The sequence below is a fragment of the Oncorhynchus keta genome, chromosome 21 (assembly GCF_023373465.1).
Source record: "Oncorhynchus keta strain PuntledgeMale-10-30-2019 chromosome 21, Oket_V2, whole genome shotgun sequence".
NCBI lineage: Eukaryota > Metazoa > Chordata > Actinopteri > Salmoniformes > Salmonidae > Oncorhynchus > Oncorhynchus keta.
The window spans coordinates 29830355-29852951 of record NC_068441.1 but is presented as its reverse complement, the minus strand read 5'-3'; the positions used below and the strand labels follow the sequence as shown (position 1 = coordinate 29852951).

Here is a 22597-nt window from a genome sequence, read left to right as displayed (position 1 = left end):
AAAGTTGAATGAGACGGAAATCACGACGCAACCGGTTTACAAATGTTTTGTGTTAGGCTATAAAAATTGATTTTATCAAACAAAACGGACATTCACTATGTAGTTAGGACATCTTCAATGGTAAGTGATTTATTTTATACTTGTGTGAGACGTTCATCTTTTAAATGATGTAAGATACATGTAATTACAAGAATGTTTAATACAACGAATGGTGTATTTAAAATGTTAGCTCTCTGCAGTTTCACCGGATGTTGGCCTGGTGGGACGTTCATTCAAACAGCACTTTAGTGCGTTTGCCAGCAGCTCTTCCCTGTGCTTCAAGCAATTGAGCTGTTTATGACTTCAAGCCTATCAACTCCCGAGATTAGACTGGTGTAACCGATGTGAAATGGCTAGCTAGTTAGAGGGGTGCGCGCTAATAGCGTTTCAATCGGTGACGTAACTCGCTCTGGGACCTTGAAGAAGTTGTTCCCCTTGCCCTGCAAGGGCCGCGGCTTTTGTGGAGCGATGGGTAATGGATGCTTCGAGGGTGGCTGTTGTCGATGTGTCCTGGTTCGAGCCCAGGTAGGGGGGAGGAGAGGGACGGAAGCTATACTGTTACACTGGCAATACTAAAGTGCCTATAAGAACATCCAATAGTCAAAGGTATATGAAATAGAAATGGTATAGAGAGAAATAGTCCTATAATTTCTATATAATAACTACAACCTAAAACCACTTACCTGGGAATATTGAAGACTCATGTTGACCATGTTAACCAAGCTGGAACCACCAGCTTTCATATGTTCTCATGTTCTGAGCAAGGAACTTAAACAATAGCTTTTTTTACATGGCACATATTGCACTTTTACTTTGTTTTTGCATTATTTAAACTAAATTGAACATGTTTCATTATTTATTTGAGGCTAAATTGATTTTATTGATGTATTATATTAAGTTCAAATAAAAGTGTTCATTCAGTATTGTTATAATTGTCATTATTACAAATAGATACATTTTTTTTTTAAATAGAAAAAAAAGATAAATATATATATATTTTTTTTAAATACAAAATCGGCCTTTTTTGGTCCTCCAATAATCGGTATCGGCGTTGGAAAATCATAGTCGGTCGACCTCTAGACACAACAGCGTAGTATGGCACAGCACTGAATGAGATGCAGTGTTGTGTGGCAATGCATGCACAGCAGAGCACAGTACAGCATAGAATGGAGTCTAGAGCCGAAAGACAGCTCAGACTGACCTGCTCCTCTGGTTGTATGAATAGTATGCATGTAGGTTGGATGTCAAATTTTATCTTTGCACTTCAAAATATGATATCTGCACTTCATTACTTTTGTAAAATAAATATATTACACTGAACAAAAATAAAAACGCAACAATTTCAAAGATTGTACTGACTTACAGTTCATGTAAGGAAATCAGTCAGTTGAAATAAATGTATTAGGCCCTAATCTATGGATTTCATGACTGGGAATACAGATATGCATCGGTTGGTCACAAATACACTACATGGCCAAAAGTATGTGGACACCTGATCGTCAAACATCTCTTCCCAAAATAATGGCCATTAATATGGAGTGAGTTCCTTCCTTGCTGTCATAACAGCCTACACTCTTCTGGGAAGGCTTTCAACTAGATGTTGGAACATTGCTGTGGGGACTTGCTTCCATTCAGCCACAAGAGCATTCGTGAGGTCAGGCTGTGATGTTGGGCGATTAGTTCTGGCTCGCAGTCGGTGTTCCAATTCATCCCAAAGGTCTTTGATAGGGTTGAGGTCAGGGCTCTGTGCAGGCCAGTCAAATTATTCCACACAGATCTCGACAAACCATTTCTGTATGGACCTCGCTTTGTGCATGAGGGCGTAGTCATGCTGAAACAGGAAAGTGACTTCCCCAATCTGTTGCCACAAAGTTGGAAGAACAGAATCGTGTGGAATGTCATTGAACGCTGTAGCGTTAAGATTTTCCTTGACTGGAACTAAGGGGCCTAGCCTGAATCATGAAAAACAGCCCCAGAACATTAATCCTCCTCGACCAAACTTTACAGTTGGCACTATGCATTGGGGCAGGTAGCGTTTTCCTGGCATCCGCCAAACCCAGATGCGTCAGATGGTGAAGCCCGATTCAATACTCCAGAAAATGCACCTCCACTGTTCCAGAGTCCAATAGCGGTGAGATTTACACCACTCCAGCCAAAGCTTGGCTTTACGCATGGTGATCTTAGGTTTGTGTGTGGCTGCTCGGCCATGAAAACCCATTTCATGAAGCTCCCGACGAACAGTTCTTGTGCTGACATTGCTTCCAGAGGCAGTTTGGAACTCCCGCTTCTGCACTCGTTGATCCCGTTCTGTGAGCTTGTCTGGCCTACCACTTCGTGGCTGAGCCGTTGTTGCTCCTAGATGTTCAGCATCATCATGCTGAAACATGAGGTGATGGCGGTGGATGAATGGCATGAGAATGGGTCTCAGGATCTTGTCACGGTATATCTGTGCATTCAAATTGCCATTAATTGTGTTCGTTGTCCATAGTTTATGCCTGCCTATGCCATAACCCAAACGCCACCATGGGGCATTGACGTTGACATCAGCAAACCACTCGCCCACACCATATATGTTGTCTGCCATCTGCCCGGTACAGTTGAGGCCGGGATTCACCTGTGAAGGGCACACTTCTCTAGCGTGCCAGTGGCCATCGAAGGTTAACATTTGCCCACCTAAGTCGGTGACGACGCCGAACTGCAGTCAGGTCAAGACCCTGGTGAGGACGACGAGTAAGCAGATGAGCTTCCCTGAGATGGTTTCTGACTGTTTATGTAGAAATTCTTTGGTCGTGCAAACCCACAGTTTCATCAGCTGTCCAAGTGGCTAGTCTCAGACCATTCTGCAGGTGAGGAAGCCAGATGTGGAGGTCCTGGGCTGGTGTAGTTACACATGGTCTACGGTTGTGAGGCTGGTTGGACGTTCTGCCAAATTCTCCAAAAAGATGTTGGAAGCAGTTTATGATAGAGAAATTAAAATTACATTCTCTGGCAACTGCTCTGGTGAACATTCCTGCAGTCAGCATGCCAATTGTACACTCCTCAAAACTTGAGACATCTGTGACATTGTGTTGTGTGACTAAACTGCACATTTTAGAGTATCCTTTTATTGCCCCAGCACAAGATGCATTTGTGTAATGATTAGCCTTTTATTGTCCCCAGCACAAGGTGCATCTGTGTAATGATTATGCTGTTTAATCATCTTCTTGATATGCCACAACTGTCAGGTGGATCGATTATTTTGGCAAAGGAGAAATGCTCACTGACAGGGACCAACATTTTACATATTGTATTTATATTTTTGTTCAGTGTATTTCGATAAAGTTCTGAGTCTGACAATAATTATTTTTTTTACACTGTGATTTCCAAATTTGACATCAAATTTAAAATAGCTTGCCTCTTTTAAATTGCATGATGTCAAATTTGGAAATCAAAATGTTTTATCTTTTTCCCATGCATCTACCAGACAGGATGTAGGAGAAGAAAGTATTGCGTGGGTGACTTCCTACATGATGTCATAGTACACAAACTCTTGTATCCACATCTGTCTCACACATACTGCCTGTCGGTCTGCCAAGGCAGTTTTACTCTGTTTCTCAGAGTAGAGTGGTTGCTTGACAGTTTACTTTATGATGTATAACATTTTACATTTTAGTGATTTAGCAGACGCTCTTATCTAGAGCGACTTACAGTTAAGATCTTAAAATAGCTAGGTGGGGGGTGCTGTAGGATTATTTAAGATACTCTTCAAAGAGGTAGGGGTTTCAGATGTTTTTGGAAGATGGCAGGGACTTGGTTGTCCTAGCTTCAGGGGAAAGCTGGTTCCACCATTGGGGTGCCAGGACAGAGAAGAGCTTGGACTGGGCTGAGTGGGAGCTGCCCTCCCATAGAGGTGGGAGGGCCAAGAGACCAGAGGTGGCAGAACACTACCTTTCATATTGTGTGTGCACATTTCAAGGTAAAGACTTTCTTCAATAAGGAAAATAGATGAACTGACTAAGGTAAAAATAGGTGGACTAACTAAGCATAGAGAGTAGAGCACAGAATGACCAGAGGTCATTACACTCGGTGACAGTGGGGTTGGCCTATATGACATGGGTTATTTATTACTGACCATGATATGTGTGAGTGACCATGAAGTGTGATGTAACAGTGAGATATGTATTACATTACCCTGATGTGTGTGCTAATGACTGTACCATATATGAGACCTATGTTATGACTTTCTAACCCTTATAGGTGCTATGCATGTACTAGTGACGATGGTTGAGTGTAAATATGTTGCAGAGGACCAGTTCAGTGGGGGTCATGTACTAGTGACTAAAATATATGAAAACTAGGTTTAGACATTGTCTAACCTTTATAGGTGGTATTCATGTATGAGTGATCGTAGTTAAGTATAAATATTTTGCAAGAGGACCCTTCCGGTGTGCTGGTGAACAGGTACTGTACTGACCTGCCGCCTGTCCTCCGGTGCCTTAAGGAAGAGGGCGTTGATGAGTGCGATGGCGTATGTCTGGATCTCCTGATTGGACCTAAAAGTCACATCAGACACAGCAACACCAGTTAGAAGCATCTGGTTCTAGGAATTCTCACATGGGCACAAAAACATTAAGTTGCCACTGGTTAAGTGTAAAAGTACAATACTCAGATAGTATTAGTCTGGGGTTCTACACTTCTAAGCTTAGTCATAATTACAAGGAGGCAAGGCAAGGCTTGTCATCTACGCTCTATTGCACTGACTTTAGTTAGTTACGCCACTACATTTCTACACACTAACTCAGGCTACATCCCCCACACAGCTGTATGTGGGAGGCCCCAGTGCGTGTGTGTGTGCTCACACTTGCAGGTGCCCGATGAGCTGTCCAACGGTGATCTCCTGCGCCACCCGGTGGTAGAGGCTGTGGCTGTTGAGGACCATGCTTTCCAGGATGGCCAGTGAGCGCTGCAGGATGGATATGTCTACCATCGGCTGGTTCACGTAGCTCGCAATCTGACCAGACAGGAGGGGAAATACTCCATTAAAATGGACACCTATAACTAGAGGCTTGTTGATTACAGCTAGGTTTATGAGGTCGTTTTGAAAGATGATTTACTAAGGTTTGAGATTAAGACTACATACCCCAACCAGAAACCATGGATTACAGACAGCATCCGCACTGAGCTAAAGGCTAGAGCTGCCGCGTTCAAGGAATGGGACTCTAACCCGGAAGCTTATAAGAAATCCCGCTATGCCCTCCGACGAACCATCAAACAGGCAAAGCGTCAATACAGGACTAAGATCGAGTCGTACTACACCGGCTCTGATGCTCGTCGGATGTGGCAGGGCCTGCAAACCATTACAGACTACAAAGGGAAGCACAGCCAAGAGCTGTACAGTGACACAAGCCTACCGGACAAACTCAACTACTTCTATGCTCGCTTCGAAGCAAATAACACTGAAACATGCATGAGAGCACCAGATGTACCGAAAGACTGTGTGATCACGCTCTCCGCAGCTGATGTGAGTAAGACCTTTAGACAGGTCAACATTCACAAGGCTGCAGGGCCAGACGGATTACCAGGACGTGTACTGCGAGCATGCGCTGACCAACTAGCAAGTGTCTTCACTGACATTTTCAACCTCTTCCTGTCCGAGTCTGTAATACCAACATGTTTTAAGATTGTGCTCAAGGACACTAAGGTAACCTGCCTAAATGACTACTGACCTGTAGCACTCACATCTGTAGCCATGAAGTGCTTTGAAAGGCTGGTCATGGCTCACATCAACACCATCATCCCAGAAACCCTAGACTCACTCCAATTTGCATACCTCCCCAACAGATCCACAGATGACACAGTCTCTATTGCACTCCACACTGACCTTTCACACCTGGACAAAAGGAACACCTATGTGAGAATGCTGTTCATTGACTCCAGCTCACCGTTCAACCCCATAGTGTCCTCAAAGCTCATCAATAAGCTAAGGACCCTGGGACTAAACACCTACCTCTGCAACTGGATCCTGGAATTCCTGACTGGCCGCCCCCAGGTTGTAAGAGTAGGTAACAACACATCCGCCACGCTGATCCACAACACAGGGGCTCCTCAGGGGTGCGTGTTCATCCCCTTCCTGTACTCCCTGTTCGCTCATGACTGCACGGCCAGGCACGACTCCAACACCATCATTAAAATTGCCGATAATACAACAATGGTAGGCCTGATCACCGACAACGACGAGACAGCCTATAGGAAGGAGGTCAGAGACCTGGCCGGGTGGCTCCAGGACAACAACCTCTCCCTCAACGTGATCAAGATAAAGGAGTTGATTGTGGACTACAGGAAAAAGAGGACCGAGCACACCCCCATTCTCATTGATGGGGCTGCAGTGGAGCAGGTTGAGAGCTTCACGTTCCCTGGTGTCCACATCCCCAACAAACTAACATGGTCCAAGCACACCATGAAAGTCGTGAAGCGGGAAAGTCAAAACCTATTCCCCCTCAGGAGACTGAAAAGGTTTGGCATGGGTCCTTAGATCCTCAAAAGGTTCTAAAGCTGCACTATCAAGAGCATCCTGACTAGTTGCATCCCTGCCTGGTATGGCAACTGCTCGGCCTCCGACCACAAGGCACTACAGAGGGTTGTGCGTATGGCCCAGTACATCACTGGGGCCAAGCTTCCTGCCATCCAAGACCTCTATACCAGGCGGTGTCAGAGGAAGGCCCTACAAATTGTCAAAGACTCCAGCCACCCTAGTCATAGTCTGTTCTCGCTGCTACCACGCGGCAAGCGGTACCGGAACACCAAGTCTTGGTCCAAGAGGCTACTAAAACAGCTTCTACCCCCAAGCCATAGGACTCCTGAACATCTAGTCAAATGGCTACCCAGACTATTCACATTGCCCCGCCCCGCCCCACCACTGCCACTTTCTGTTGTAATCTATGCAAAGTAACTTTAATTAACTCTACCTACATGTACATACTACATCAACTAACCGGTGCCCCCGCACATAGACTCTGTACCGGCACCCCGCTGAATATACAGTGGGGCAAAAGAGTATTTAGTCAGCCACCAATTGTACAAGTTCTCCCAATTAAAAAGATGATGCCTGTAATTGTCATCATAGGTACACTTCAACTATGACAGACAAAATGAGGGGAAAACATCCGGAAAATCACAAAAGTTTCTCAATACTTTGTTATATACCCTTTGTTGGCAATGACAGAGGTCAAACGTTTTCTGTAAGTCTTCACAAGGTTTTCACACACTGTTGCTGGTATTTTGGACTGGCTAGGCCACTCCAGGACCTTGAAATGCTTCTTACGAAGCCACTCCTTTGTTGCCCGGGCGGTGTGTTTGGGATCATTGTCATGCTGAAAGACCCAGCCACGTTTCATCTTCAATGCCCTTGCTGATGGAAGGAGGTTTTCACTCAAAATCTCACGATACATGGCCCCATTCATTCTTTCCTTTACACAGATCAGTCGTCCTGGTCCCTTTGCAGAAAAACAGCCCCAAAGCATGATGTTTCCACCCCCATGCTTCACAGTAGGTATGGTGTTCTTTGGATGCAACTCAGCATTCGTTGTCCTCCAAACACGACAAATTGAGTTTTTACCAAAAAGTTATATTTTGCTTTCATCTGACCATATGACATTCTCCCAATCTTCTGCTGGATCATCAAAATGCTCTCTAGCAAACTTCAGATGGGCCTGGACATGTACTGGCTTAAGCAGGGGTACACGTCTGGCACTGCAGTATTTGAGTCCCTGGCGGCGTAGTGTGTTACTGATGGTAGGCTTTGTTACTTTGGTCCCAGCTCTCTGCAGGTCATTCACTAGGTCCCCCCGTGTGGTTCTGGGATTTTTGCTCACCGTTCTTGTGATCATTTTGACCTCACGGGGTGAGATCTTGCATGGAGCCCCAGATCGAGGGAGATTATCAGTGGTCTTGTATGTCTTCCATTTCCTAATAATTGCTCCCACAGTTGATTTCTTCAAACCAAGCTGCTTACCTATTGCAGATTCAGCCTTCCCAGCCTGGTGCAGGTCTACAATTTTGTTTCTGGTGTCCTTTGACAGCTCTTTGGTCATAGTAGAGTTTGGAGTGTGACTGTTTGAGGTTGTGGACAGGTGTCTTTTATACTGATAACAAGTTCAAACAGGTGCCATTAATACAGGTAACGAGTGGAGGACAGAGGAGCCTCTTAAAGAAGAAGTTACAGGTCTGTGAGAGCCAGAAATCTTGCTTGTTTGTAGGTGACCAAATACTTATTTTCCACCATAATTTGCAAATAAATTCATTAAAAATCATACAATGTGATTTTCTGGATTTTTTTCCCTAATTTTGTCTGTCGTAGTTGAAGTATACCTATGATGAAAATTATGGGAGAGTGGGAGAACTTGCACAATTGGTGGCTGATTAAATATTTTTTTGCCTCACTGTATATATATATATATATATATTTTTTTTTTTTACTGCTCCCCTTTAATTACTTGTTACTTTGATCTCTTATTCTTATCCATATTTTTGGGTTGTCGGTTACCTGTTGTATTCGGCACATGTGTCAAATGACATACAGTTGGCAAAAAAACTATCCATACATAATAACCCTAACCCTTGTACAGTGCTTGTTGTTGTGCAACACATCATAGGACTTCATCGGGGAGAAAACCATTCACAGAAGATACAGCTGAATAAGCTCCAAATAACATGGGGGGGTTGCTAGGTAACAGCAACCAACTCAGTTCTGGCAGCCAATGAGGGGTTGAACGTCAAGTAATTCAAGAAAAGAGAGAAAAAATAAATAAGGGGAGGACTTTGAGATAGGCCTCAAACTACTAAAACTAATCTACAGAAGAAAGTTCCACATATAAGTTTCATCAAACTATTCAAGAAATCCATTACACATTTTTTCCATTGCAGACAGTGTAGGAATCTAACATCTGGGCTTCCTTATATGCCAAGTTTTACAGAGTGTTGTGTTTTGTGGAAGTAAGGAGGCGAGTTCTAACCTGTTTGATGAAGGACAGAGAGATAAGGTCCCAGGACACAATGCCATGGTCCATCAGCTCCAGGAAGGCTGTGAGAGTGAAGGCCAGCATCTCCCCAAAGCTGAGGAGAGAGCAGACTAGAGTCAGAGGACAACACTCTATATACACACTGAGTTAAAAAAAAGAAGTTTTTTTTATTTTTAAATAGGGCCATATTCACCAACAAAGTCCTACGTCAACTCTTCCTATGCGCCACCACCAACTACAACCACAAACAGCATGCTATCAGTATGGGCCAATAAGTGTTAACCCACAGTAACCATCTCCAGAGAGGCTCCGAAGACGTGGATGTCGATTATGGCAGCCCACCACACCTCTCTGATTCTCAGGGTTTGGGTTAAATGCGGAAGTCACATTTCAGTTGAATGCATTCAGTTGTACAACTGACTAGGTATATTTCTAGTAGCCAGTAGAAGTACCTTTAGATCAGGGGTCTCAATCTAAATCTGCCCTGGAGGCTGACTCTGGCCTGAGCGACACCAGTTTGAAACCCCCGCTTTAGACAACAGACCCATGGATTGTCTCTCTGTATGAGACTCACTGGGTGCCACTCTCCACCAGGCGCGCCAGGGTTCCGATGCCCTCCATGCTGATGAACTCTGTGGCGAAGGTGGGGTCAGCTGACAGCTTGGCCAGCTCCTTCAGGGCCTCCAGGCGGGCGTCTATGCCGTGGGACTGGATCCTGTCCAGGAGCTGCCGCGCTGCACGGGCCTATTGGGGGGGGTCAGGTATGCCGTTATATTTAATGTTTTTACCCGGTCTACCTCTGACTACATTAGCTTGATATATGCAGGCAGCAACCGTTGCTGAGAAATCTATAACGTAGCAATAGGGTTTATCTAATGCAGCAACCATTTTTGTGAACTGTAAAGCCGTCATTATATAGAATTAATCAAATATAATTTATTTGGGGGGGGATTAAATAACTCCATATACAAGAAGAGAGTGTCTCACAGGAGATATGGCTAATCGAAGGATGGTTCCATTCTTGATTTCACTACGGCTCTGGAAAGAAAGAAAATGGTGAACATTGCTACTACCACAGCACTTCTCTAGAGTCATTGGTAATATCACATAGAAATAGTAACATACTAAGGAACCATGTGGTGTATTGTGAAGAATTGTAAACAGCACTTTATTCTGCCATGGCGCTGAGGCTCACCTGCTCAGTAATGTAGAGCTGAGGACCGTCAGCATAACGCAGGGCAAACTGTTCCGAGCCAGACAGAGACCAGCTGTGGACACACACACGCACAACATCTATTGAAAAGTAGGTGACCGAATTCACCAATTTTCCACTTAATACCAGAACGCACTGACCTCCCTAAACATGAGGCAGACAGAAGCTAAACCCATACATTTCTCAATAAGACCTATTACTATAATGATGTGCGTTTGTTTTTCCACCCTACAGAAAATACATACCATGTGCATAAGGTTAACAAAAGTGATTATCGGAGGCTCCAGCATTTCTATTTGCCAGAAGATCAGATGGAGAACATTGTACAAGGAGATATTCAGTGGGCGTTAAGTGTTAGAAAAAAATCTAATGCATTCAGATGTGAGAGGGAGGAAGCAGAGAAGAGAGAGCGAGAAAGGAGAAGTAGGGAGTTAGCAAAAGTCTCAGTATTCATGATGGACAGACAAGGTAGATTAGAAGACAAAGGAAATGGAAAGACAATGAGAGGAGGAACTCGGGGAGAACGATTCAGAAAGAGAAAGCGATAAATGAACATTCAGACAAATAGGGAGAAAGAGGGAAAGAAATCTAAATGTTTATGAAATGGATGAATATAATCCTAACTCCATTAGCCAAATATCAACATAGCAAAACAAATTTAACCCCTAAGCACACGGTTCCACTTACTTAGACTGGGTCTGGCCTAGAAGCAGATTAAGGTCACCTTGGATGTATCCCAAATGGCACCCAATTCCATAGATATTTAGGGAATAGGGTGCCATTTGGGACATATTCTTGTGTGGCATACCTTGGACTTAGTGAGTGAAGCCTGAGTATTGGCTAAAGGTTGTGTCTGTTTATTGGCAGTGGTATATGAGTAAGCTCTGAAAGGGTGGAGTACCAGAGCATTTATGTGTATCTGGGGATTACGCTGAACTGTCTGGTATTTTATTGAATAAATATCTACATCTAATGTAAAATCATTCTGAACTTGTACGATAACGTAGCATAGTGAATCAGTATAGCATCACTAGAATCAATTGGTATGATGGAGCAAGACTGTAGAAGGCATTCAAAATGGGATTTGTTATTGTGTGCAGAACCTTCAGCAGTATGCCAATAGGTAGTTAGTTACTCCAAACTGTTCCATTTCTACACAGGATAATATACAGTACCAGTCAAAGTTGACACACCTACTCATTCAAGGGTTTTACTTTATAGACTATTTTCTACTTTGTAGAATAATAGTGAAGACATCTAAACTATGTAATAACACATATGGAATCATGTAGTAACCAAACAATATTCTTCAAAGTAGCCACACGTTGCCTTGATGACAGCTTTTCACACTCTTAGCATTCTCTCAACCAGCTTCATGAGGTAGTCACCTGGAATGCATTTCAATTAACAGGTGTGCCTTCTTAAAAGTTCATTTGTGTAATTTCTTTCCTTCTTAATGCGTTTCAGCCAATCAGTTGTGTTGTGACAAGGTAGGGGTGGTTTACAGAAGATAGCCCTATTTGGTAAAAGACCAAGTCCATATTATGGCAAGAACAGCTCAAATAAGCAAAGAGAAACGACAGTCCATCATTACTTTAAGACATGAAGGTCAGTCAATGCGGAAAATGTCAAGAACTTTGAAAGTTTCTTCAAGAGCAGTCGCAAAAATCATCAAGCGCCATGATGAAACTGGCTCTCATGAGGACCGCCACAGGAAAGGAAGACCCAGAGTTAACTCTGCTGCAGGGGATAAGTTCATTAGAGTTACCAGTCTCAGAAATTGCAGCCCAGATAAATGCTTCACAGAGTTCAAGTAACAGACACCTCAACATCAACTGTTCAGAGGAGACTGAGTGAATCGGGCCTTCATGATTGAATCGCTGCAATGAAACCACTACTGGAGGACACCCATAAGAAGAAACTTGTGTGGGCCAATGTCAGTGATTGGTGACAATGGCAGTGATTAATTTAGAATTCAAGGCACACTTAACCAGCATGGCTACCACAGCATTCTGAAGCGATACGCCATCCCGTCTGGTTTGCGCTTAGTGGGACTATCATTTGGTTTTCAACAGGACAATGACCCAACACACATACAGGCTGTGTAAGGGCTTTTTGACCAAGGAGGAGAGTGATGGAGTGCTGCATCAGATGACCTGGCCTCCACAATCATCCAACCTTAACTCCATTGAGATGGATTGGGATGAGTTGGACCGCAGAGTGAAGGAAAAGCAGCCAACAAGTGCTCAGCATATGTGGGAACTCCTTCAAGACTGTTGGGAAAGCATTCTAGGTGAAGCTGGTTGAGAGAAAGCCAAGAGTGTGCAAAGCTGTTATCAAGGCAGAGTGGCTACTTTGAAGAATCTAAAACATAAAAAATAGTTTTATTTGTTTAACACTTTGTTACTACATGATTCCATAGGTTTCATGTCTTCACTATTATTCTACAATGTAGAAATATTACAAATAAAAGGAAAATCCTGGAATGAGTAGGTGTGTCCAAACTTTTGACTAGTACTGTATATCCAGTGCCATGTGAAAGTATTCACAACCGTTGACATTTTGTTGTGTTACAGCCTGAATTTAAAATAGAGATTATGTATCACTAGCTTACACACAATACCCCATAAAGCCAAAGTGGAATTATGTTTTTAGACAATTTTACAAATTAATTAAAAATGAAAAGTATTCAACCCCTTTGTTGTGGCAAGCCTAAATAAGTTCAGGAGTATACATTTGTTTAAAAAGACACAATAAGTGGCACGGACTCACTCTGTGTGCAATAGTGTTTAACATGATTTCTGAATGACTGCCTCATCTCTGTACCCCACACATACAGATAATTTTAAGGTCCCTCAGTCCAGCAGTGAATTTCAAACAGATTCAACCAAAGACCAGGGCGGTTTTCCAATGCCTCGCAAAGAAGGGCACCTATTGGTAGATAGGTTTTTTAAAAAGCAGACATTGACTATCCCTTTGAGCATGGTGAAGTTACTAATTACACTTTGGGTGGTGTATAAATATACATAGCCACTACAAACATCCTTCCTAACTCAGTTGCCAGAGAGGAAGGAAACCGCTCAGGGAATTCACCATGAGGCCAATGGTGACTTTAAAACATTACAGAGTTTAATGGCAGTGATAGGAGAAAACTGAGGATGGATCAACAACATTGTAGTTGCTCCACAATACCAACCTAAATGACAGAGTTAAAAGGAGGAAGCCTGTACAGAATAAAACATATTCCAAAATGTGCATCATGTTTGCAATAAGGCACTAAAATAAAACTGCCAAAAAAGAATAATAATAGGCAAAGACATGAAATGTATGTCCTGAATACAATTCATTATGTTCAGGGCAAATCCAACACAACACATCACTGAGTACCACTCTTCATATTTTCAAACATGGTGGTGGCTGCATCATGTTATGGGTATGCTTGTCATCGGCATGGACTAGGGAGTTTATATGATAAAAAGAAATGCAACAGAGATAAGCTATGCACAGGCAAAATCCTAGAGGCAAACCTGGTTCAGTCTGCTTTTCAACAAATTCACCTTCAAGCAAGACAATAACCTAAAACAAATGGCCAAATATACACTGGAGTTGTTTACCAAGACAACATTGCATGTTCATGAGTAGCCTAGTTACAGTTTTGACTTAAATTAGCTTTAAATTCTATGGAAAGACTTGAAAATGGCTGTCTAGCGAAGATCAACAACCAACTTCACAGAGCTTGAAGAATTATTTTAAGTGTGCAAATATTGTACAATCCAGGTATGCAAAGCTTATAGAGACTTATCCACAAAGACTCAAAGCTGTAATCGCTGCCAAAGTTGATTCTAACATGTATTGACTCAGGGTGTGAATACTTAGACATTTCTGTATTTCCTTTTCAATAACTTTGAAAACATTTTCTTTAAACATGTTTTCACTTTGTCATTATAGGGTATTGTGTGTAGATGGATTCAGGCTGTAACAACTACATGTGGAATAAGTCAAGGGGCATGAATACTTTCTGAAGGAACTGTTTTTCGTTGGCTATGGCTAGAAATGCTGCATATGTCATTTGGTTAGCTAGCAAGAAATGTGAATTGCTTTTCTAGCTAGCTGTGGATAGCATACTGTATCTCTTAGTTGTCGATCAAACAGGCAAGTTCCCATTCAGTTGTCAAAACATGGGTTGGAACAAGCATGCATTGGCAGGCAAACTGCAGAAAGACGAGCAGAATACTATTCCCCATCGTTTATCGGCCAACTAGCTGAAAACGTTTGAGAGGGTTTATCTAATGTTCCCTCGATAGATTTTAGTTTAGCATTAGTTGTTGATCTTGCTGATGTGCATAGGCAACTGAGGGAGAGATAGCCTACCTTTTCTTGGTTGTTTGATCAACAGGTTTGTCAAGTTCCCAAATGTAAGAGGACTCCCGTGGTATTTACATATTTGCAGAAATCCATTCAGGTGTATTTTGTGGCTTTTGGCGAATGCTTTCTAATGATCTAAAGTCACGCTGTTGCTACTGCCTGTAAACACACAATCCAGTTCAATGTGAATGATGGCAGACCATCTGGAAAATTGTTTATTTGCATATAGGCCTACTGTAGCTCTGATTGACTATGTCACACGGTCTGTGTAGACTCTGGTCCTCTGGACAGGACAGATGTTTTTATTAGGTTTAATGACTACAGTGTATTAATTGTCCAAACACACCGCCACTTTCCCACTCTATGTAGCTATAACATTTTCACAAATGCCTTACTATATGTCATTCCCAAACATTTTATGAATTTATGATGTGAAAATGACCATATCTAAGTGCTCGCCATCTAAGTGTGACAAAAATGTGTCATATTCTTCCTGGGGATATGAATGATATGAACAGATTTGAAATAAATAAAATGCTGTCAGTTCCACTTTAATGATATAATAAGAAATCTGGCATTGTAATGAAGAACATGTGTGATCCAGTCCATGTGTAATGGCTCATACTAACATTTCTCTGCGTGTTCTTATTATGGACCTGCTATACATGCGGCTCCCGCTGAGTCCATCTCGCTACCACTAGTCTTACGCAAGTGAGCGCAGGGTGTGTGTTCATATCACACACACACACACACACACACACACACACACACACACACACACACACACACACACACACACACACACACACACACACACACACACACACACACACACACACACACACACAACATTGTTACGCCATTAGCTCCAGCGAGAGCAGAAACAGCTGGGTGTGGAGCTGGTGCTTACCCATCACACACCTCCCGTATGATAGACGACAGGGGCTTCTTCTGCAAAACAGACGACAGACAAAAAGAAAAACTGTCAAACTCTGCACTGCCACTGGAATCACAGGAAAGTTGCTGATTGGTCAGAAAATACCCTTTTATAAGTTTAACAATGGTTCTCACTCCTTGCTTTGCTTGGCTTTCATCAGAGGAAAATAAACGTTGATGGATTTGTTGGTGGGTAGGCGCTGTTGAAATTGTGTTGGACAAAATCAAATCCACTGTATTGTGTTGCCAGCAAAATACAGAGAAATAAGATATGTGCTAGAGCTAGACTCACGAACAAAATCTCAGTGATGTAGTTTATACTTGTCTGAGCAGAAGAAAAAAAAACATACTGTAGCTTTCTTTTCCCTTCAATTATTTAATGTGGAGTCTCTTGTATTTGAAGTATCTGGCACAGGGAAAACAGACTTCTATAAAAAGTTTGGTTGAGAAGATGGAGTGGAGGATTGATGCTGTTAAAGACAAAACAGACCAACCTAAACATCAGCACTGCACAGTGCCTGGCTGCCCTATGGCCTCTGACCACAGAGGCTGTCATTTTCTGTTCATTTCTCTAGGATTCTACATGTTGAATCGCCAACGTTCGTCGATACCCAGCAGGCGATCTTTTGTGCACGGCTGATGTTCATGTTGGTATGTCTTGTCGTCGAGTGGTGTTTTTAGACTGGACACTGACCTGGTCAATCTCCATGAGCTGGGCGTTGGCACCGGGCCACTCGATGGCCACCTTGACGATGTCAGAGGGGGGTGGCATGGCTGCTGTCTTCTCACACACCACTAGAGGACAGACATCACAGAGAAGAAGAAACAGCACCTTATTACTGTTACATCATTAGATATGATCCCACTTCCGCCACCATGTTACATTATTAGATATGATCCCACTTCCGCCACCATGTTACATTATTAGATATGATCCCACTTCCGCCACCATGTTACATTATTAGATATGATCCCACTTCCGCCACCATGTTACATTATTAGATATGATCCCACTTCCGCCACCATGTTACATTATTAGATATGATCCCACTTCCGCCACCATGTTACATTATTAGATATGATCCCACTTCCGCCACCATGTTACATTATTAGATATTTCAACATGACCACATTATGTTGGCATTAACGTTTCACAGCCATTTTTAAACTTCATAGTTAAATCACTCATTCTGTTGGCGCGAATGTGGCTTAAAACACCAGTTCATGGTATCAAAATGGTTCCTTACTAGTGGCACAAGGTCAGACGAATACACTTCTCTTCATTGCCAAACAGCATCCATTCAATTTGGTTTCATTACAGTCCCGTTTGTCCTTCCCCACATGACAATACAAAACTTTAATGAGAGTGAGCTAGGGTAGAAGGATGGGACCAGGACTGCTTTTACGGCTGTAGTGGCTTGTCGTAGCATCTATCAGTGTAATTAAATCCTCAGATATAATACCTGAAGTAGCTAGTAGCTACACACTTTGTTTGCCTTTAACTAAGAGCCATTTTAATAGCCTGATGTATGGTGGTCTGGGCCATCAACGAGGAGACAAGGGCTTTTATGTGGACATCCTCTAAATATCAGTGGCCAGGGGTTTAACATCAAAGCCCTGGACCACCAAGTGGAAAACAGGCTGATATTATGCATATGTAACCTGAACTTAACTTCAGCTGTGTCCCTGACAGAAATAGTCTAGCACTAAAACCAGATGACCATTTGACAAAGAAAAACAATGTCTTGCTGTTTAAATACACAATGTTGTCTGTCTGTGTTTACTCCACTATACGGTCAAATTCTCTGTTGTTGCCGACAGAAACGTTTTCATTCATCAACATTGTATTCAGACGCCTACAGAACCTTTCAAGATTCTTTCTGCACATTTCTGTACAGAAGATTTGCATGCAGGCACACACATACACGCACGGTATCTGGGGTAGTTAGAAACAGCAGGTTTCACATATCCATATCTCTGACGGGCTCAGTCCTCCCACTCAGGAGTCCTAGCACCTGTAAGTGGGCTGGGTTAGTTTACCACAGCTCCCCGATCTACTGCAGATACAACAGCACCACAGCTCTCCAATCTACTGCAGATACAACAGCACCACAGCTCCCCGATCTACTGCAGATGCAACAGCACCACAGCTCCCCGATCTACTGCAGATACAACAGCACCCTGATCTACTGCAGATACAACAGCCCCGAAATATACTGCAGATGCAACAGCACCACAGCTCTCCAATCTACTGCAGATACAACAGCACCCTGATCTACTGCAGATAGAACAGCCCCGAAATATACTGCAGATACAACAGCACCACAGAGCTCAGGTTTATCCCTGCTAGCCTCCCTATTCTAAATCCACAGGGAATCTTTGCTCTGCGCTTGGCTGTCGTCAGGCAGTGCGATGACAGATGAGTGCGCATCAAAGGAGTAGAAATCAGTTCCATTTTACTGGGGAACCACACAACGCATAATCAAGCAGGGCTGTTCACTGCACGGTACAGATGTCTGCACTCTCCGAACCAACACTTTTTGTTGAGTGTTGGGCGGTGGGAGGAGAGAAGGAGGTTCTAAAAACTGTTTTGTTTGGGGAAATGTCTGTACACTGTCTTTTGCCAAATGCACAATGACTGGAAGGCATCCAAAGACATCAGTGAACAATCCTTCTCCCAGAATTCCCTCTGTCTCCGGGGGCCCCACTCTGGCTGGGAAGCCTGTTGGTGGGTTGTCATGGCCGTGGTTAAAAGTGTCCCTGTTTGTTTGGCTTGGTTCTCTTGCTGTTTTCTAGACAGTTTTCAAGAGGGATATTTTCAAAGCAGATACAATCTCAGGGTAATTACAGGTTCTGTGAACTAATAAATTCAAGCACCAGTTTTATTATCGATTGATCCTACTGAAAAAATCCTGAACTGCAAATGCAGTTCAATTCAGAAATCATAATCTGTGATTATTATTCTGCAATAGTTGCCTAATGATCAACTGAAGTGGTCTGTGCAACACTTGTTAACTTTGAGGAAAATGGAATCCCATTCGTAACACCTCTAATAACAAGCTGGGTCCAATTCTATATTGCCTTTGAATAAAGTATTACTTCTGCTCTCATATCTGGCAATAATATCCATACATGAGTCTCTCCAAGTTAAGCAACTCAAGGGGATAGGAGAATTTTGCAAAATGAGAACAAGTCAAACCACAATCAGGAATGAGACTTGCCTTTGAGTGAATAATGGGGCATTGTGCAACAAAGCCACTCCTAAACAGGCTGTGAAAAAGCTGCAGAGAAATACTAAGAATTGAGTACAAGACTGGCCGGGGCAGGATAGCTCATCAACAGTGTACATTCAGAGACTCTGACTCTACTACACAAAAAGCTTATGCTAGTAGTCTATGCTCCACTGCTGCATGGAATTACACAAACAGTTTTATATGAACACATAAACAGTGTTGGGGATTGTTTGAGGGTTTAATTCCTTAAAAGTAATTTAAAATGTTTTATTTCAACTAACATCTTTTTCTTTCCATGCTGTCACTGCATTTGAGGCAAACATCAACATGAAAATAGACACATGGCACACGTAATTAGGGCCAGGATGATACCAGTATCACAATATTTTTTTCAATGGCAAAAATGAAAACACCATGTAGACCAAACTCTTTGGTCCTTTAAAAATCAGCTGTAGGCCTATGTCAAATATTGTGTGCTATAGCTTGGATAATACATGTGACTCTGGATGACAACATGATGTTAGTTTCCAACACTAGGGTTGTTTTCCTAGAGAAGTTAAATCCGCCTTGTGTTTTGTTTCCTTGACACGATATTAACGAGTATGGTGATACTGGTATCATCCCGGCTCTAAATGTAATGGATAAATGCAAGGTAAACTCAGCGAAATGACGTTGCCACAAGCAGCAGCGCAGATATTGAGATGAGCGAGATGCAAGATTTGGCCCTAACAGTCACATACAGTACCTGCATATGTGCATGGGCACCAAAACAGAGGAAAAGTTGAGCCTCGCACTAGAACGGTTTTAGTTTCTGCGGAAATCAACCCACTATTCTATTTACTTTCTGCATCTATGTAATATCGCTGAGTCTACCTTTAACATTGCTACACAGGAACTCCTGCCATGATATATCAACTGGGCCACAATGCTGCCATTGTCTGGGGGTATAAATGAGAGAAGTTCATTCCCAGTCTGAAATCACACCCTATTCCCTATGTAGTGCATTACTTTTAACCAGGGCCTATAGGGCTCAGGTCAATAGTGGTGGCAGGGTAGACTAGTGGTTAGAGCGTTGGACTAGTAACCGGAAGGTTGCAAGTTCAAATCCCCGAGCTGACATGGTACAAATCTGTCGTTCTGCCCCTGAACAGGCAGTTAACCCACTGTTCCTAGGCAGTCATTGAAAATAAGAATTTGTTCTTAACTGACTTGCCTAGTAAAATAAAGGTTAAATAAAAAATAGTAGTGCACTATATAGGGAATAAGGTGTCATTTGGGACAATTCCCAGTCCCAAAGCCACTGACTGCAGCCTCCACAGAGTAACCTCCATAATGACAGTTTGAAGAGCAGCACAGACCTGTACAGTTGCTGTCAGCTCCACTTTGTGAACTGATTTTTGATACCATGAACTTGCAAGAACGGTGTTCATTTTGTCAGGTCACGGAATATCTCTACAAAAATCGTTAAATGAGGGTCTTTCAAATTCTTGAATCAAGTGTAGCAAAAGTCAGACCACTAGATCATAATTGAATTTGAAATGAGGAAAAGAATTAGAAGCCGAGTCAATATTCTCATGGTGAACAATAATGGCATGAAACACAAGTCCAGCATAGTAAGGACACCGACAGAATATCAACTGTGAATTCCATTAGTTGACAGAGGGCCAAGTGCTCCCGACCACAATTGTGTGAAAACCCACTAAGCGCCACTAAGAAACCAGAGTCCATGAAGGAAAGGGCTAAGAGGTTGACAGAGACAGTGTGTGTCTAGGTTGGGGGGGGGATCAGACAGTCAGTACAAGTCAGGACCTATATGCCCGGGCAATTACAGAGAGAATTGAAAACAGATGCCCAGTAAGCCTGAGAGAGCCATTCTTAATTTAGCAGGATTTCCCCTCTCCCTATAACGACGACTATGCAGTCTCAGGCTCAGCAGTCTCAGCAGCCATCTTGTTCAACATGAATTCACAACAACAACAACAAATACTGCTGTTCCTGCCTAGAACAACTTTCCCCCACATATTTGAAGAGCAATCTCAGCCAGGGCTCTTTTTTTAATGCTAAAAGGCAAATCTCAACTCTGTGTTGCTAATCACTTAAAACCATTAAATTGGTACATTGTTTCTGTTCCCTGATCCTGGGTCTTAACGAGATATGGCGACCGGACCTCACCTGTTGGAGCGTTGAGTGGGCACCTCACTCGCTCTCGCAGTCTCACAGTTCAGAACATGGCATCAGCTCCCCTGCAAAGTCAGACGGGCAAATAACCGTCAGAGGAACTGTAGTACAGTCAAATATTCACCCCCTGAGGTTTATGTTGAGCACCCCTGTAAATGTCTTCTTTGAGAAGTTCCCTTCAGTCTTTTCTTGATGTTAATAACAAATCAAATACTGACAACCTGCTTTCATACAGACTTTTAATCTAAAGCTGCTTCAGTTACATAGCAGATTGAAAACAATCTCGGAGAACGCTTTCAACTGATATTGTTTGAGTTTTTTAATGTATTATTTTATAGCCAGGTAGGGATTGTCTTGCATTTCATATTGATGTGGGAATGGAAAAACTGCAAGCTAAAATAAGAATTTCCAACAGCATCCTGGCTGAGAATAAGGGACAGTACTACTGCTTCGAAGCTCAGCTACTCTAGCAACCACTGACCTACCTAATCTTGGAAAGGTATGTGAGACTCCAAATAACTGATCCTAAAGACCCCATAGCCCACCTACCTACCACTGCAATGCCCGAGTGACAATAGTACAGTAATGTCTTTCATCCTTTGTTTTCAGGACGCAATCACATGCATGATCCTGGCACCTTGACATTCTATTATGACAGGTAGGTAGGTTGATCTAATAGGCTACTGTGTCACAAAATGTATCCAGCTCGCAGGACAGATACTGAACCTTCTGTAGAATGACGGGGACAGAGTCTCCGTCTCTCATAGATGTCACAAGGCAGCTGGATACATTTGTAACAATGTTATTGACTGCTCTCCACCACCACTGTTACTCAAGACAGACTGAGCTGCAGCCAGGATGCATAGTGACTGGCTGTAACTTGATTAATTGGATTGAGCTGGCTTTAAAAAGGCATTCCTGCTGTCAACGCTATATTTTTTAGAAACCATGGCAAGCATGGACAATTGTTTAATATATATTAGTACCCATTTTATAAACCATGATATCACATACAGTGAGTGACCATTCGTAATTAGCTAGCCACGAAGGCAGTGGGCTGCAAATGAGCCGCATCGCGCAAACCATGTAAATCGTTACTAATTTTGGGGCGAAACACCGAGCCTAAATTAAATTGTTACCAGTAGTCAATTGAAAACGTTGAATTTAAGGGCATTCATATTTACAAACTGGAATCCCCGGCAATTGAATTACTTGGAACATGTATTACATTTACAGAACGTATCCGTCTCAAGAGGGAATCGCTACACTGAAAAAAAGCCTTCACGCGATATTCCTTCAGCGAGAGATTTGTTCCTTCGCAAACATCTTTCAGCAGGCTATTGCCGGTGGGCTTATTGGTTTGCAGGCGCGCGAAAGTTACAATTTAACCACCAAATGATAATTTATACTAATTGTTAATTTACTCATAGTAAATCGTTCGTTGTAACGGTATTTACTTACCCCATGGCTTGGACCTGATCGCCGCCGTTTAATACTTCCACCAATGGAGCATCTGTGGTAAGATGATACATCACCACGCCTCATAGGCGGGACACACGGTCTGTGTCCACGGCGCTGCACAAGACTCCAGTCTTATATACACTTCGATTTTTAAATCAGTGCATGTGCAGCGAAAT

At 42.7% G+C, this 22597-nt stretch overlaps 1 protein-coding gene across 5 annotated transcripts in view; it reads right to left on the bottom strand.

Moving 5' to 3' along the window:
• Positions 1-22553, bottom strand: part of LOC118400432 (engulfment and cell motility protein 2) — a 39486-nt gene extending 16933 nt beyond the window's left edge. The window contains exons 1-10 of one of the 5 annotated variants that reach the window (XM_035797296.2): positions 22422-22553; positions 20955-21025; positions 16244-16344; positions 15524-15564; positions 10231-10303; positions 10023-10073; positions 9610-9779; positions 9030-9129; positions 4878-5029; positions 4493-4571 (exon numbers count right to left, since the gene is read on the bottom strand). In XM_035797296.2, the coding sequence (XP_035653189.1) occupies positions 4493-4571; positions 4878-5029; positions 9030-9129; positions 9610-9779; positions 10023-10073; positions 10231-10303; positions 15524-15564; positions 16244-16321 (744 nt within the window). In that variant the 5' untranslated portion in view covers positions 16322-16344; positions 20955-21025; positions 22422-22553. Of the gene's footprint in view, positions 1-4492; positions 4572-4877; positions 5030-9029; positions 9130-9609; positions 9780-10022; positions 10074-10230; positions 10304-14619; positions 14773-15523; positions 15565-16243; positions 16345-20954; positions 21026-22421 lie in introns of those variants that run through there. The other 4 variants (XM_035797297.2, XM_035797294.2, XM_035797295.2 and 1 more) reach the window with 4 other exon arrangements.
• Between the last annotated feature and the right edge of the window lie 44 nt (positions 22554-22597).